The 18,414-nt window shown below is 33.6% G+C and overlaps 1 protein-coding gene across 2 annotated transcripts; it reads left to right on the top strand.

The window, feature by feature from the left end:
- Positions 1-6,046: 6,046 nt before the first annotated feature.
- LOC131657150 (DNA-directed RNA polymerase V subunit 5C-like) lies at positions 6,047-9,800 on the top strand. 2 transcript variants are annotated; one of them, XM_058926628.1, is made up of 4 exons: positions 6,047-6,341; positions 8,589-8,759; positions 9,089-9,202; positions 9,482-9,800. In XM_058926628.1, exons 1-4 carry the CDS (start codon positions 6,114-6,116, stop codon positions 9,605-9,607), a joined length of 639 nt encoding a protein of 212 aa, XP_058782611.1. In that variant the 5' UTR covers positions 6,047-6,113; the 3' UTR covers positions 9,608-9,800. The 2 variants fall into 2 exon arrangements, with proteins under 2 accessions (XP_058782611.1, XP_058782610.1); XM_058926627.1 differs by having other exon boundaries at positions 8,583-8,759.
- The last annotated feature ends 8,614 nt before the right edge of the window (positions 9,801-18,414 follow it).

Below are 18,414 nucleotides of genomic sequence, written 5' to 3'. Positions count from 1 at the left end.
TGAGAAGTACTTGTTAAGAATGTTGAAGACTATATTCTATGTTATGTGATCTTTTCCATTACTTCATTATGAGGAGATTGCCATATTTTTATGTTTTTAAGGGGTATTTATTGTGCTATCATCTTTGTGCACACCTATCTCCTATTTGAAGTGGTGTATCGTGTATGTTATATTTTTCCATTTCCTAGTCATTATTTAATATTTGAATGATGAGACATTTAAGTCACATCACCTCCTTCCTTTTATATCATATTATCTACATGTTTTTCACTACCCTCCTTTTGATTAACACTTTTTAGAGACGACTGTAGCAACAAGTAGTCTCCTTTATTCTATGGTGAATATTATGATTTTTTGGAATATTATGATTTACACTGTCGGTGTCTTTCCATTAAATCCTATTTTTATTATTGTAAACTTTTGGTGAAAGAAAACTTTGTGTTGTGGAATTCAAATAGTTTTGGCTTTGAAATTGAGTATAATTTGAAGTTGAGATTTGGAGTTTTTTATATATATTTTTGTTTCACACACATTTAAATATGGCACAATCAACTCGTCGGGAGCGATGTTAGTGTGTAAATGGATGTGAAATCTCGATATAAAATAAATAAATAAATATAAATAAAATAAAATAAATACGAAGATTAAGGCCCACTACCCTCAACACATGTGTACAAACCACCTATGCACATGACAAACTTTAATCTGGACGAAGATGAGCCACCAACAGATATATTCTACAACCAAACTGTGGAGTTAGATGAATAGTTAAAAGAGGGAGACAAATTTCGTTCAAAAGATGACTGCGTGCGAGCTATTAAAAGTTACATATGGTGAAATCTGTTAATTTTAGAGTCAAACGAACAAATACAGAGAAGTACAAAATTATGTGTGCGAATGAGGATTATATGTTTAGGCTGGCAACATCATACAGGTTGAGAAACGATTCCTGGGTGATCGGTTCTATTTCGCAAAAACATACTTATGTTACAACAAATCAAATAGAAGATCATCGTAAACTAAGTTATGATCTTATATATCAAGAAATCTTACCGCTCGCAAGCAATGATCCATCATTGAAGGTGAGTATCATAATCTCTCACATCACCTCTATTTACAATTATACTCCTTTGTACCAAAAGGCATGGTTAGCAAAGACAAAGGCGATTGAAAAATTATACGAAAACTAGGATGAATCATATAAAGAACTTCCGCACTACTTGCATGCACTTCGCACATATGCTCCTGATACTGTTTCTCTTATGGAAACATTGTCGGCGTATGCCCCAGACGACACTTGTGTCAATGGAAATGGAATACTCCATCGACTGTTCTAGGCGTTTCAACCTTGCATCAGAGGGTTTGTGTTATGCAAACCTGTTATTCAAGTAGACGGAATGTGGTTGTACGGGAACTATAAACGTACGTTAATGATGGCAGTGGCACAAGTTGGCACCAATAACATTTTCCCAATTGCATTCGCTCTAGTGGAAGGGGATACTGATGGAGGTTGGAGTTTCTTTCTCAAGAATCTCAAAACACACTTCGCTCTGCAATATGGTCTTTGTGTAATTTTCGATAGACATGCTTCTATTGAGAGTGCATACAACAATCCTGTTAATGGCTGGCACGACCCTTTTCTACTCATGTTTACTGCATTAGACATATCGCACAAAATTTCACGCGGGAGATGAAAGACAGGGCTCTTCGGCAAACTCTTGTGAACCCTGGATATGCATTAACTCAACCTTCATTCAAAGAATATCGCAATGAGATCAGGTTGTTAAATCCTGATGCAGGGAGTTGGGTTGATAATCTTCCAGTTGATAAATGGACGATGTCATATGAAAATGGACAACGATGGGGCCACATGACCACGAATATTGTTGAATCAATGAACAATGACTTCAAAGACATACAAAACCTCCATGTAACCGCTCTGGTGAAATCAAAAGGAAAAAATCTGCATGAAATTTATGAAGGAAGAAAGTGCCAAAGCCAACACCCATATTGTTACCATATTCGTCCGTCATAACCATAAGTTCATTGTTAAAGAGACGATTGACCACAACGAGGGGTTGCTAAGACAAAAGTATAGGATTCTACTGGCATCTCATTGGTGCAATTGTGGAAAGTTTCAAGCCTTTTGTATGCCATGCTCCCATGTCGTTGTGGCATGTGCGTATGCTCATCAAGATGCATTATCGCTTCTATCTCCCGCTTACAAGGCCGAAACTTTGCTCAGTGTATACAATAACGACTTTTTAATGGTAGCAAAAGCGGATTATTGTCCTGTGTATGAAGGGGAAATTGTTTGGCACAACGACCAAATGCGAAGGAATAAAAAGGGTCGTCCCAAAAGTAAGCATATTACAACTGAAATGGACGTGACTGACAAGCTAGAGAGAACGTGTAGTGTATGTCGTCAAGTCGGGCACAACCAAAAAATTATCCCAATCGTGCTACGAGCTCAACAACATAAAAAGATGACACACACCATGTAATATATTTTTAGATCTGAACGTAGCTTTTTTCATTAGTCATCTTGGTTACAACTAATCGAAATCTTCTTAACATGAAATTACAATACATAACACAACATCATCACATCTAAGAAATTAAAATTGTCAAAACAATTTCATCATCTCCATGCATCATCATCAGTGTCATTTTTGACCTCCTCCCATCAACGTTGAGATTTTTCAATGCAAGTGAGGTGGTTGTTCGAAGTCTTTGAAATTCTTCTAATGAATTCGCCATCTTGGATATCCCCGTCTAACAAACCCATCAAAGAACCTCTTAAGATGGTCCATCAGATGGAAGTTCCAAAATTTCATTTTAACTTGGAGTTTCACAGCCGAAAAAATAACATATCCATCTCTTTTGAAAATCATTTAAAATGTCATGAAGAAACAAATTTGAAAGAAGATAGTAGAAACAGAGTTGGTGTGTGAAGAATGGTGGAAGATAGGAGACTTATTTATAGAAAACTCATATAAACTCATGTGCCAGTTCATTTGCCGCATGCTCCTAATTTTATATGCATGCGCCAAATGGGATGGCACCACGTCATGTATACGCCAAGTGAACTGGCGTCTACTCATAATTTTTACCAGCTTTCTCTAACGCCCGTCCCCGCTCCTTTTATCATGACATTGAGATCTGTCTCCCTTCCTTACCCTCTAATTAATAAAAAAATTATTATTCCCAATTAGGGGTAGGAATATGTCAGCCCGACCTAAAAGGGTCTATAGCCTAGTATATTTAAAGCCAAGTTAGACCAGGCCTATTTAATAAAAAATCCAGACTTAGGCCTTTTTAAAAGCTTATTTAATTAAATAGGCCATACTTAGGCTATTAAAAAACCTATGAAGCCTTATAGGCCGACCTATATTTTCATATATATTAAAAATAGATTAAATAAGTTGGCCTATATATATATATATATATATATATATATATATATATATATATATATATATATATATATATATATATATATATATATATATATATATATATATTAGAACAAAGGATAAATAGGTCGGCCTATATATGCATAGATATGTCGACCTATAAGGTTTATTAAATAATATGGATAAATTGAAAACCTTAATGAGAAACAGACTTTTAAATAGGCTTTCAGGCCGGACCAGACTTTTAAAAATGCCAGGTCATGCCAAAAAAAGCCTATAATAGGCCATAGGCCAGACTCAAGCCTTTTAAGTTTATCATAGGCTAGATCTAGACCTTATAAAGCCTAGCCTAATCTAGCCTATTTCCACACCTATTCTCAATACATGATGAAAAGTATTATAGTAAAAACATTATTCTCTCTTACTTTTGTACATTTTTCTTAATAGGTGTGAAATGATCAAATGAATCACCATTGTGAGACAGAAGAAGTAACAAATCTATAAATATGATTCTAGCTATCTTTATCTTATTCAATTTATTTTCTTCTAAAATTAAATTTAAATAATTATCAAGTTAAGTAAAAAATTTAATTATAATTATTTTTAAGATATAATTATAAATGTTCTTGATGAAATCGATGGAGTTTTGTCAGCAATGTACTTGTGACTAGGACATTGAAAACCACCTAATAGGAGATATATTGTTTGTGTAAGGATAAAAATCAACTGATTTTGGGTTCATGCTGAACCATCTATTTATAAAGGACTCGTATTTATGTCCAATGACCAATTATTATGGGTAATGATTGATAACACTTTCGTTATAATTGATGAAGAAGTGTAAGTGGATTGTCATTGAACGCTTCTTCCTCCCGACAATCTTTGACATGGAGGTAGAAAACTTTTTTATTTAGGCAAGGTAACCGTTTTTGGGAATTATCGCCCTTTCGAATTTGGATCACATGGTTCTAAATCGGACAATGGTCCATTAGAAAAGTGATGACTAATCTAACTTTCTATCTTAGTCTATCTTTATAATGAGCTTAATATGAATGGCACAACGAGCCATTAATATTGGGATTCTAGCTTATGCTTTGTTGTCTGAGGTTGGGTTTGTGACTCTTTAGATTAATATATATCTCTTGCCCCTCCAAACATGAGACTTAACAGGAATGAGCAGTGGCGGAGCCAGAAATTTTATGCATCCTGGGCAAAAACTTTACACCATTGATTATTGATCTGTTTTAATTTTCACATCCTATTTTTACTAATTTTGCCCTTAATTTTTCCCCTTATTTTGTCTAAAAATCAACTATTAAATTGGGGGAGTACAAAGAAAATAGGGGTTGAGCCCGGGCGCCTGCCCGGGCTAGCTGGGCCTTGGCTCCTCCCCTGGGAATGAGGAACTTAAATGAATTATTTCAGTTCCCCATTTCTCAAGTATGAGGCCTGGTAGGGACGTAGTGTTTAAGAGTAATATTTTGGTCCATCATCCCCCAAACACGAGGTTTGGTATAGGGGTGTAGTGTTTTAAAATTTTTACTACTTCAAGAGTACCCATAGGAATGGGGTCAGTGACGACGTGATGCTTTACTCCGACCTCTCGTTAAGTTAAGGAATCCTTATTTAGTTTTGTATAAGTGAAAAGTACTTCTTAGGCATGTTGAATACTATATTCTGTGTTATGTGATCTTTTCCATTACTTCATTATAAGGAGATTGACATATTTTTATGTTTTAAAAGGATATTTATTGTTCCATCATCTTTGTGCACACCTATCTCCTATTTGAAGTGGTGTATCATATGTTATGTTTTTCCATTTCTTAGTTATTATTTAATATTTGATTGATGTGACATTTAAGTCTCATTACCTCATTCCCTTTATATCATATTATCTACATGTTTTTCACTACCCTCCTTTTGATTAACACTTTTTAGAGACAATTGTAGTGATAAGCAGCCTTTTTTATTCTATGGTATTATGATTTTTGGAATGTTCGCATGCAATCTCATATTGAAGCATAAGGAGAAGAAGTGTGGTGATGTTTAAAAAAATAGCAGTTGTTTGATTTTTGGAATGTTCGCATGCAATCACATATTGGGTTAGATGAATCATCAAGATTAGATAATGTTTGATTTGCGTTGAAGATCTATAGTTCAACTAATGTGTGATGTTGTTTATTATTATAGTATAATTTATAAATGAACAAGTTTTTATTTGGGGAAATTTACTCAATACTATTGTTATTTAGAATTATTTTTACGAAGTACAAATAACAATATTTATAAGGATAAAAAGGTAATTTAATTTTAAAATCCCTCCCACCACCTTGTGAACCAAACATACATGTTGTTAAAAACTCCTCCCATCCCCTTCTTTGAACCAAACATATATTTAGTTAAATTCCCTCCCCCCTTACCCTCTATTCCCCTCCCCTCCTTTGAACCAAAATATAAGCAAGACAATTATCACTTGGTATTTAATATTTATGCCCTTAATAAACACTAGTATTAATTAATTTTTATTTTATTCAAAATATTCACGAAAACGACAAAAAGATCGTAACGGAAAGGGTAGTACTACTATATATGCTCGTAGCACGCTTCTCACACACGTCTTCTACCGTCGTTCCACCTTCTCCATTTCTCTGTTCCATTCCCTACCAAAAAAAAAACTCTGCAACATTTCCCCCAAAAATGGCGAGCGAGTGCATGGTCCGTCTCCGCCACGAAGGAACCATCGAAAGCATCCGCTACTTCGAATGCAGAAGAACCTTGATGGAAATGCTCCGTGACAGAGGCTACAATGTCTCCGAATCTGACCTCACTCTCACTCTCCCCGAGTTCCGTTCACGCTTCGGACAGTATCCGAAACCTGAAAGCCTCGGTTTGATCACTTCCCATCGCAATAACCCCTCCAACAAGGTACGTAGTTATATATCAACTCTGTTTTGATCACGATTCAAAATCGTAACGATTGTTCAGGTTTCTATACTTGTTTACAATTTACGATTATAGCTAGTTTCGCTGTTCCGGTTGCGTAGTGGTTTCGATTGTGAGTTGAAGTTGAGTTTGTGATTGATTTTGTGTGTGAAATTAGGGCATGGTTATTACCCGAAAAGGATATATTTATCTATAAGAGTTGTTAATGTATTTGTTACTAGTTTCTGAAACAATGTGAATAAGAAAATAAATTTAGAGCTATTTAAAATAAGTTTCTCTTAGGAAATTGTTTTTCATAGTTTTTTTTTTTTTTATTATTATGGGAAACTTTTGGTGAAAGAAAAATTTGTGTTATGGAGTTGGAATAGTTTTGCTTTTGATATTGATTATGATTTGAAGTTCAGATTTGGAGTTTTTGCAATTTTTTATATTTTTTTGTTTCACTCACATTTAAATTAATATATACAAACAAAAATTATCTCAAGTTAAATCCACTTTTAAGCAAAATTAGTTTATTCAGAATCAATTTTTATTACCATATAAGTGAATACACACGCTAAGGATTGTATAGGAATTGATCTTGACTTTGTCAAACAGTGATTTAGTGGAAATAAGGTGTTTGATTTCTATGTTTGAGGCTGCAATTGCAGGTATATCTAGCATCGAAACCTCTGGAAAAAAAATGTGTTTGTGTCCGTGTCGGATACTACCACCGATACTAATGATTATGTTTAATTTATTTATTTTTTCAAATTTTTACTTGTGTCGCCATATCGGTGTCGTTGTCGTGTTCAGGATGTTTGAGCTTTATAAGCCAGGTGTGTTGAGTTGGTAATTGCAACGTTTTTTTTTTTGAAATTCGTAAAGAAGAAAACAAGTAATGGAAAAGAAATGAAGTGAATCCTTACTCAAATTTTTTACATGGAAACTTTTACTTTTAAAGTTAAGTTTGGATGGGTGAGTTTTTTGCAATGAGAAGGTAAAAGTTATTTATACAGGTGGATTGCTTGAATATGTTTGGGTGCATGAGTTTGTTTCTGTAGGCCCTGCCCTGTATTGGTGATTTGGTGGGAATTAGGAACTATGTAGTACTCATTTCTAGAAAAAAATTATGGGTGTCCATGTTAGACACCTATACCAAAACTTATGATTACATTTAATTTATTTATTTTTATAAATTATTATCTGTGAAGATGTGTCAATATCAGTATCGTATTCAGAGTGTCTGTGCTTCATACATTAGGAGGTTTTTGGAGTACTTTTTCAAACATATGAAGGTTTCGGTGGCAGAGCAGAGGGTGTTTGCCTCTAAATTGGGGATGTATTTGGATAATTTCACAATGATTATGTGCCTCTAAATCTGATTAGTTGCTTTACTTTTCAACTAGTTTTATTTGACACATGCTGAGACACCAACACGACATTGAACATGTGATTACATATAACCAACCACTTCTATTATCTTCGTGTGTGTTTCAGACTTCAGTCCTTCATAAAACTTTTTATACATTATTGTTCTTATTGATAAGTAACCCTTGATTATTGATATTAGATAAAGTAACCCTATCTTATGTTCATATTTTTTTTGGTAAAAAAAGTTAACGATCTAATGGTATCTAGAGAAGTCTCTGACATAATGTAGAATAATATTCAGGGTTTCTATCCATTTTGCTACAGAATTCATTCTGTTTTGGCTAATAAATCAATCATTGATGAAAAGTATAAGACAACCGGAGTTTTTTGTCAATATGGTTTGACATGCTTATAGAATATTGAATGAGAGTGCATAGTATATATCTATCCACTCCATCCAAGATCCAATAAGGCAATAACTAACCTTGGTGGTTTTAAAATTTTGTAAGTTTTGCTGCATATAATGTATAAATACTCATAGTTAAGCTTAGAATATGAGTTCAGTCTAACTCAATTCAACGAAATATCTTACTATAGTTAATAATACCAGAACTGTTATGGTAAATTGAATTATCTTTTAACTGTTGTTTTCATCTCTTTCCAATTTATATATTGGGCATGCACAAATTTGTTAAATACTAAGCTGATTCTTCATGATTAAAAAACTTATTATTTAAGATCAGCTGCATCTTATATTCTCCTGCTGAATGACTTACCCGTTTGTGTGTTATAATCCTTTGTTACCTAATTGCATAGCATGAGCGAAGCTTTTTATATCCACAAAGTTGTTTTTGATATTCTGCTGCACAGGTGCAGGTTATGTTCAGAGGAAATGAAGATATAAAGAAAAAAACATTGATGGAAATATATAGCCAGATTATTGACAGAGAAAATCTGAGTAGGCTGATACTTATTGTGCAAAGCAAAATGACTCCGTATGCACGTAAAGATTTGGAAACCTGTCAATGTAAAGTTGAGATTATAAAAGTAAGTTAGCCCCTCCATAAATGTTCAGTTTTTAATCTTAATATTGCTGTACAGAATATAATAAACCTACTTTAGTGTGTTAGTTGTTCTTCTAATCTTATTTATAGTATGTTGAACTAGGAACATATCTTATAGCTCTTTCTGGAAAGGGAACACATATAAAATGACTCGAGCTTTTACTTTGATCACGTTACGTATTAGGGCAGTAACTTAGCTATTTTAACGCATTATCTATAAGATTCCTAATTTGTTAAGTTCATATTGCATGATTTAAGATTCTTATAAAAATATTTGCAACTGCTAATACCACCATGGTACTTTGTTTGTAGTTGGCTGACTTGGTGGTGAATGTAACAAAGCATGTGCTGCAGCCAAAGTATGAGATACTGACTGCTGATGAGAAGCAAGAACTGCTCAAGAAGCATAAGGTGGAAGCGAAACAGGTAAAGTTTGTAAAGATGCTTATTGGCTGTCTATAACTAGCTAGCACTATGTAGTAATTATTCATTTTAATTGTAGCTTTCAGTAAAGGTGAGAAAAAAATTAAATGCTGGTTAAGGTAAAGTGAGAAAAGTTATGGTTAAACTTTAGGGGTGAGGGTTTGTGTCGAATCATATAGAATTATGATTATTTTAACGCTGAAAGCGTAATACCGTAGTAAAAACAAAGCTTTTTAATTGATTATACCAATAATTTTTGCTTATTTTTGTTGCTCTTTTTAGCTACCTCTCATGCTAAGAACTGATGCCATAGCTAGCTACTATGGGCTGGAAAAAGGACAAGTTGTCAAGATCACTCACAGTGGCGAGATGTTCAATTCTCTGGTAACCTACCGCTGTGTCGTGTAATAGTTCTATTATATTATGCTGCCATAGATGAAACTGTCACAAGTCCAATTTTATTGTTTTAGAACCTAACATACTGTGGATTGGTTATTGTTTAGCAAGTTCTATTGCAAGTTCATTATGTGGTGACTATATATGTTGAATACTTGTGATGTTGGAACTTATGATAGTGATGACATCACTTCTTATTGTGTTAGTCTTTTCCTTCAAGCTTTTGATATATTTTAACTTCAACATGGACGTGGCCAAAATAGAGAAGATATCACGTCGATCCTTATATGGCATTTTATTGTCATGTTATGATGTAGGTCATGTTTTATATCTCGAAAAAACATTACGCGCAGCATTATGCATTCAGTATTTTTCTGCTATAGAGCAGTGTATATCTGATATCTGACTGTTAAGTACAAAAGGTGTGAAGCAAATTTTCACTACCTGCATCATTACTATGGGTAGCAGCGCTTGTTAGACAGTTGAAGCTAACTCACTCAGCTCACAGACTTATGGTTCCACAATATTAAATGACGACAATATATTATCATCAAACTAGCCATGGCGTGCAAAGCAACGACGTGTCCATTTTACAACAAAACCACTTTATCAGTGAAGTGAGGCCCATTTTTACCAAAAGCAATCTAGATTTCAATCTCCAGATTTTGATTCAGATTTTGAAATGTGTGGATATACTCTTCCTCCTTTGTAACTCAGGCCATTAGTTCCTTCTTAAAAAAACATAGACAAGCAATTTCTCTTGAAATCGACTTTGATTCAAAAGAAAAGAAAAGAATGACAAGTATTAAAGCTATGACAAATCTCAAATCCAATCCGAATAACTTGCTAAATATTGCACACACACTTGTGGACGGTATGATACTATGATATGATCAAACAAGATTTTCATATGCAATGGAAGAAGTTTCTCAAATTTGAATAAACAATAGCTAAGCCATGAACCAAGTGAGCTACTACAGATTTATGCAAGAGTTTTACAAACTATATAATTTATATAAATTTGTCTTGGTATAATTAAATAGAATGACATCATAGAGCAAACAATTATTAAACCTTAAAATTGTCAATCAAATTAATTGTTTTTCTATGATTAGCACAACAATTTAAAATGTTTTATGAGTGTTTTCAATGAATAATACTACTCATCACTAAATTGATTAATGTTTTTAATTATTTAGTATCTCTTACAAGTGAATCTTCTCTGAACATTTTCTATCTCACTCAATTGCTTAGACAATGCACAGACACTCCAAAGCAAAGAGTTAAATATGTTTTTCATTCTTATAAAATTATAAAATTTTATTTTTGGTCTCAATAAAAAAAATGACATGTTCTAGTTCATACAAAATTATTATCCACGTAGTTTTAATCATTGTTGTTAAACCAATATGTACTTGTGAATGATTATTTTGGAGCTTTTAGAACGTTATAAAAAGTTATTTGAAAAAAAAAACAAACTAAAAACTTGATTTTTAAGTCGAGATTTCCATTACTTTTATCATTATCTTTTAAAATCTTAAATTTCATATTTAATTATTCTCATTTTAAAAAGTTATAAAATTTGATAAATAAACATTTTACAATATTCTAAACAAGTATAACAAAATATTCAAAAATTTAAAAGTTAACGGATAATTAAACAATTCTCAAAATTTTATTAAATAGAAAGGACTAAAACCGCATGCATAAAATTTTTGTAGGGATTAAAATATATCATTTTTTAATAGGAGTTAAAAATAAAATTTGAGATATTTATAGAGATGAAAAATATATTTAACCCTAAAATATAACAAAGTTTGATTTAATTAGTTATTTTTTATACCATATAGAAATTTAAAAAAGGGATTTTCTCACAATCGGAGATTGAAATCTCTCTTTAAGAAACACATTTTATCCATGTAAAAAAAATTTAGATTTTGGAATTCATATACACTTTTCAGATTTAAGAATATAGATAAATCAGGCACAAAAACGAATTTTGCATTACCTTGCATGTAGGGGTGGGAATAGGCCAAGCCGGCCTACAGGGGCTATGGCCTAGCCTATATAAGGCCAGGCCAGGCCTGGCTTAGGCTTTTTTAAAAGCCTATTTAATAAAATAGGCCAGGCTTAGGCTATTAAAAAAGCCTATGAAGCCTTATAGGCCGACCTATATTTTCATATATATTAAAAATAGGCTAAATAGATCAGTCTATATTTGCATGTATATTAGAAAAAGGCTAAATAGGCAAGCCTATATATGCATATATATTGGAACAAAGGCTAAATAGGTCGGCCTATATATGCATATATAGGACGACTTAAAAGGTTTTTTAAATAATATGGATTAATTGAAAACCATAATAAAAAATAGGCTTTTAAATAGGCTTTCAGGCCAGGCCAGACTTTTAAAAAGGCCAGGCCAGGCCAAAAAAGAGAGCCTATTATAGGCCACAGGCCAGGCTCAGGCCTTTCGAGTTTATGATAGGCCAGGCCCAGGCCTTATAAAGCCTAGCCTAGCCTAACCTATTTTCACCCCTACTTGCATGGTCACATATTGTATACATGTAACACCCTTCTAAACCCCGCGACAATTAATGAATTTATTCAGAGTACATGAAAATAAGGGTGCCACAATTCAATAATTAATTAAACATCGTTCAGTTATGTCATGCATTCACTGAGGTATTCATCATCAATTCAAAACATTTCATGTTAACACAGTGGAAATCAAATCATACGGATTAAGTCTAACATCTATAAAACTTATCCTTCAAAAACATCAAAACATAACCAGAGTTATAAACCATAAACTCTAAACATCGCGTTCCCAGTGTTACAAATATCAGAGCATGACACCTGACGCTAACTAAATAACTGACTCATGAGCTAATCCTCACCGAGTCGAACAACCGTTATCCTCAATCTGAAAATGACAACATGTAAGGGTGAGTCTCATCATAATTAACAAATGTTATAAGGCTATAAAGCAATAACACATCATAGCTGCATCGTTCACCCAATTGTTTCATAAGCAGACATTCAGACAAGTTTTATCATCACAAAACAATCAACCAACACATCATTAATAATTATAACACTGGAATACATCCAATCATGTTATAAAAGTATGCATATGTATGAACTGACACTATGCATGTGGTACCAACATCATCAAATGGGAATAGCCCATGACCGATCCAACATCATCAAGATACGGCCCTGCCAGCACAGATTCCACACAATGGGAATCATGCCCTTTACTGATCCAATATATCATCATGGATACAACATCATCAATGAACATGAATGAATGCAAACATACATGAACATACTTATACCATCGTCAAGTCTAATGAGTAACATCTTCAAATACTCATTTCATCATAATCATCATCATCATCAAACGGCACACCAAACGGACCAACGGTTCAAAAGTTATGCATTTTAAACTTTTCAAAAACGGTCTGTCACTAATAGCATGCGGCGCCAACATAGGTTCGCGGCGCGAACTGAGTGTCTCAAAACTCCTTGGATCTCTGCCAAGCACTTCGCGGCGCAAACATGTGTTCGCGGCGCGAAACGAGAAAGGGAATACGCCTTCGCGGCGCGACTAATGTCTGCGGCGCGTACTGAGTACATCAATTTTCCCTGCGCCTTCTGCCAAGCAGTTCGCGGCACCAACCCTGGGACGCGGCGCGAACTGGCGATTTTCAGAAACCCCCAATCGCAGAAAACAGCATTCTACACATTCCAAACTTACTCAATTCATACCAGTACGAACTTAAGGAAATGGAATGCACATACAACACGAAATACACATCATAATACACCAATTACGCATTAATTGAGATCATAACAACACAAACATCATGGATTCAAACATAGGGATCAAACATCATACAATTTGACTCAATCCCTAGATCTATCATATGACTCAATCGACCCGAATTCTACATCTATTCAGTATTATCAACCCCTAACCCGATAATAGATGCTAATTAGATAAGTCCCCCTTACCTTAGCCAAGTTCTTGGATTCTTCCTCTTTCTCTGCTTCTGCACTTTCACGTTCTTGCTCTCTTCTCTTCTTTTGCTCTTTTCTCCTTCTATTCCAATTTTCCTCTTTTCCTTCTTTTATGAAAAATAAAACTTAACTTTAGTAAAAGGCCTCATTAGTAACACCCCTCCTTTTACTAAACACTACTTAGGCCCAATTATATTATTTTCCATAATTTTCAAAGAAATGCCAATTAATTCCAATAATTAATTTAAATTCTAATTAAATTAATTTAAGGAAAAATACGGATGTTACAATACACGTCACCACCCTCACTTTTCTAGCAAGGCGCGCAATTTAGTGAGTGAAAGTCATGCTTAGGCTCTTTGAGATGGGCGCCTAATAGAGGCGGTTACCGCATTGCCCTATGCAAGTCTTTAATAAATATATCACTATATATTTTCTCAAGCACGAGGACTTGTAAAGGGTGGAGTGATTTAACTCATCTTCGATACCGGTAGAAGGGGCTTCAACACCAAATACATGTTTGATAGTAACTATGAACTTGTTGTATCTTCAATGTCGCCGCGGTGAACACCGCGTTAGTGGAAGGAAGTATATGTGACGTTTGACAGGAAGGCGGGTCGCAAACCTTCAGCATGATCTTCAAGAAAATTGCTTTCAGTTTCTAGCATAGATCCGAATCTGAACCAATGATCCTTTCTTCTGTTGCTTTGCGAAATTCTCGATGGAATCACAAACTTGAGAATCTGATTAATCGTTGTTGAAATAGTGACTGATTGGATCGACTATGACAGAACTTTGCGTTCGCTTTTGAACTTTCTTGGTTTGGCGATCTAAGGAGGTCGTGAACTGGTAAATCAGAGATTGGATTTGAAATCGTGAAAATCATAGGAATCAGAAGTCAATTACCAGAGACGACGTCACTGTTCTGTTCAGGAATCAAAAATAGACGTAGTTGGAGAATTGATAACCTTGAAACGGTTGTGATGATCTCCTTTACGACAATGCGTGGCGGATTTGCATGGTTAACACTCCAATACCAAGTCAATTTATGATTTAGATCTGTTTAGTTAAAAGTAAATATCAGAAAATATACTCTGTCTCTTGTGAATACTGACTTTACATCTTCAGCTGAATGGAATGGATTTGAGATATATCAGACCTTAACTATTTGGACTTTTGACCAGCACAAAACAATATTATTCATTAAACATATCTATTGAAATCAAGTGAAAAATTAAAATTAAAATTAATTTAAATGACATTAATAACTACTTTAAATTTTTCTTTCTAAAAAGATTCAATTTTTTAATCTTAAAATTGAGATGTAAACTCTTACCTATGAACTAAAACTTCAAATCAATCAAAACATAAGACTTTACATTTGAAATAGTGATATAATTATAAAACTCTTACAATTGTATTTGTATGTGAAATAAATATAACATGCAATTTACTGTGTCACTTGTCAAGCGCTAACACTTATTTGAACTTTAAATAATATACTTAAATAACAAATATTTTTGTATTAAATAGTTTCTCGTGTGTCTAAATTATTTTTATTTAGAATTGTACTAAAATTCTCGTGTCAATAGCTGAAAATTGTGAAAAAAATAGGTTTGAGTAAATAAAAAGATGATTGTGGAAATATAAAAAATATAAAATAAAAGTAATAGCCCCCTCCTTTATATATCTGTGTGAAAAACATGTATGTAAAAAGATGATTGACACTTACGACAAAATTTAATCATGACTTTTTTATGATAATATGAAGGAAACCTTGTATAGTAGCTTATGATTCTTTTGTTTGATAAAAAAGTTTAAAATTTAAATATTGAAAGTGTTATTTCGTTTGTGACAAATTTGAATAAACAATAGTATGTAAAGTTAATTATAGCTTTTTCTGTTATTACTTTGTATGAATACAAATTAATTCAATAAAATAAAAATTAGGCAAAATCATTTTCCGCAGCCGGGAATCGAACCCGGAAATTCAACTGCAGAATTTAACCAAGTGTGCTACTGCGGATTGTATGCAAACGTTTCACAAACTACTATATTTATATAATGTTTTGATAATATAATTAAATAGAATGACATCATAGAGCTAGAAACTATTAAATCTTAAAATTACCAATCAAATTAATTGTTTTTCTATGATTAGCACAACAATTTCAAATGTTCTGTGAGTGTTTTCAGTACGTTGCATAATACTCTCATCACTAAATTGAATAATGTTTTTAATTATTTAATATCTCTTACGAAGTGATTGTTGTTGTAACATTTTCTATCTCACTCAATTGTTTAGACACTGCATAGACACTTCTTCAAAGCAAATAAAATATAAAAAAAAATTGATTTAATTTAGTTATTTTTTAATATGGAAATCTGAAAATAGCATTTCTCGGAGATTGAAATCTCTTCATCACAAACACACTCTATGTAAAAAAAATTAGATTTTTAAGTTCAGATACACCTTTCAAATTTTAGAATATATGGTAAAATAAGGCACAAAAATTAATTTTGCACTACCTTGCATGGCAGTACTCTTTATGATCATAACACAAAAAATCTTAAACCCTTCCAAAATTTCCTTGTGTTCTTAATTAAGACTTTTATTTGCAAACAACAATTCTAATGTATTTCCACATCAAAAATCACAAAATCATTTAGAATTCTAGTGTATTTCCGTCCCGCCTACTTGTTTAATCCGTATCGTCCTAAGCCCACCCTTTTTAGTTAATTCTAATAATTCCAATTCTTGATAGTTTTATTTTATATATTTATTTGTGAGTATATGCAACAGTTTTTTAAGTAAAATTTGTTTAAAATATGCATTAAAAAATTTTGTTCTAAAAAATAAGTGAAAAATTAATTGAAAGGTAAAAAAACCTATTAATCTATTATAAATAAATAAATATAAAGGCGGGCAAGCCCGCCAATTCGCTACTTGGTGGGGAAGGCTAGATTTTTATGCCCATTTCCACTTGGCGGGTTTGCCCGTCCTGCTCTTTTTTTGGCGAACTTAAGATGGGACAGGCGGCCTGTTTTGCCACTTCTACATGAGAGGGTCTGTTTCAATCCAAAGTTTAGATAAATTCTTCTTAGATGTAATTGTGAATGCTCTTGTCACTACTTTGAACTCAAATTGAATAGAAGAAGTATTTTTGGGATTTTCAAATAAGGCAAAGATAAACTCTCCTTTATTGTTCCTAAAGATGCCATGACAACCTATTTTATGCTAACCATATCAACCCCGACCGACTACTAGGAAGCAGCCTCACTCATTCCATAATTTTCTCAGCATACGAGGGTTATCATACCAATAATCATATCGAATTTTGCATTACCTTGCATGGTCACATATTGTATTCATGTCACCACCCTCACTTTCCTACCAGGGCGAGCTATTTAATGAGTGAAAATCATGCTTAGGCTCTCTGAGATGGGCGCCTGATAGAGGCGGTCACCGCATTGCCCTGATGCAAGTCTTTAATAAATATATCACTACATATTCTCTCAAGCATGAGGACTTATAAAGGACAGAGTGATTTAACTCATCTTCGATACCGATAGAAGGGGCTTCAGCACCAAATATATGTCTGATAGTAACTATGAACTTGTCGTATCTTCAATGTTGCCACAGTGAACACCATGTTAATGGCAGGAAGTATATGTGACGTTTGACAGGAAGGTGGATCGCAAACCTTCAGCATGATCTTCGAGAAAATTGCTTTCAATTTTTAGCATAGATCCAAATTTGGACCAAGGATCCTTTCTTCTGTTGCTTTGCGAAATTCTCGATGGAATCACAAACTTGAGAATATGATTAATCGTTGTTGAAATAGTGACTGATTAGATCGACTATGACAGAACTTTGTGTTCGCTTTTGAACTTTTTTGATTTGGTGATCTAAGGAGGTCGTGAACTGGTAAATCAGAGATTGGATTTGAAATCGTGAAAATAATAGGAATCTTAAGTCAATTACCAGAGACGACATCACTGTTCTGTTCAGGAATCAGAAATAGACGCAGTTGGAAAATTGATAACCTTGAAACGGTTGTACTGATCTCCTTTACGACAATGCGGGGCGGACCTACATGGTTAACACTCCAATACCAAGTCAATTTATGATTTAAGATCAGTTTAATTAAAAGTAAATATCAGAGAATATACTTTATCTCTTGTGAATAGTGACTTTACATCTTCAGCTGAATGGAATGAAATGGATTTGAGATGAATCAGACCTTAACTATTTAAGCTTTTGACCCGTACAAAATGTTGATATCACAAGAAGAGAGAAAGAGTAAAGTAAAATTTCTCATTATTGCAGTAAAAAGTAATTACTGTTACATTGGATCCTTATATTTATATTAAGAGGCTAAGCTATAACTATGCAGCTAAAGTGTATACTTAAGTTAGCTAGCTAACTATACATATCATGTTGTTACCTCCCCACAAGTTGGGATGTATATATTACATAATCCTAACTTGGACAAAAGAGAAGAGAATAAGGGAGAGTGTAGAGGCTTAGTTAAGACATCAGCCAGCTGGGAGTTTGAGGGGATAGGTAGGAGATGAATGAGTTTGGATAGCAACTTCTCGCGAATAACGTGGCAATCCAACTCTATGTGCTTGCTGCATTCGTGGAAGGTTGCATTGTGAGCAAGATAGATAGCAGACTTGCTATCGCAGTAGACAGATGCAGGTTCAGAAAACGATATGCGAAAGTCATCGAACAAGTAACGAAGCCACTGAATTTCGTATGTGAGGGAAGCCAAAGCCCGGTATTCTGC

Source organism: Vicia villosa, linkage group LG3 (genome assembly GCF_029867415.1).
Source record: "Vicia villosa cultivar HV-30 ecotype Madison, WI linkage group LG3, Vvil1.0, whole genome shotgun sequence".
Classification (NCBI taxonomy): domain Eukaryota; kingdom Viridiplantae; phylum Streptophyta; class Magnoliopsida; order Fabales; family Fabaceae; genus Vicia; species Vicia villosa.
This window is presented reverse-complemented; position numbering and strand designations above follow the sequence as displayed.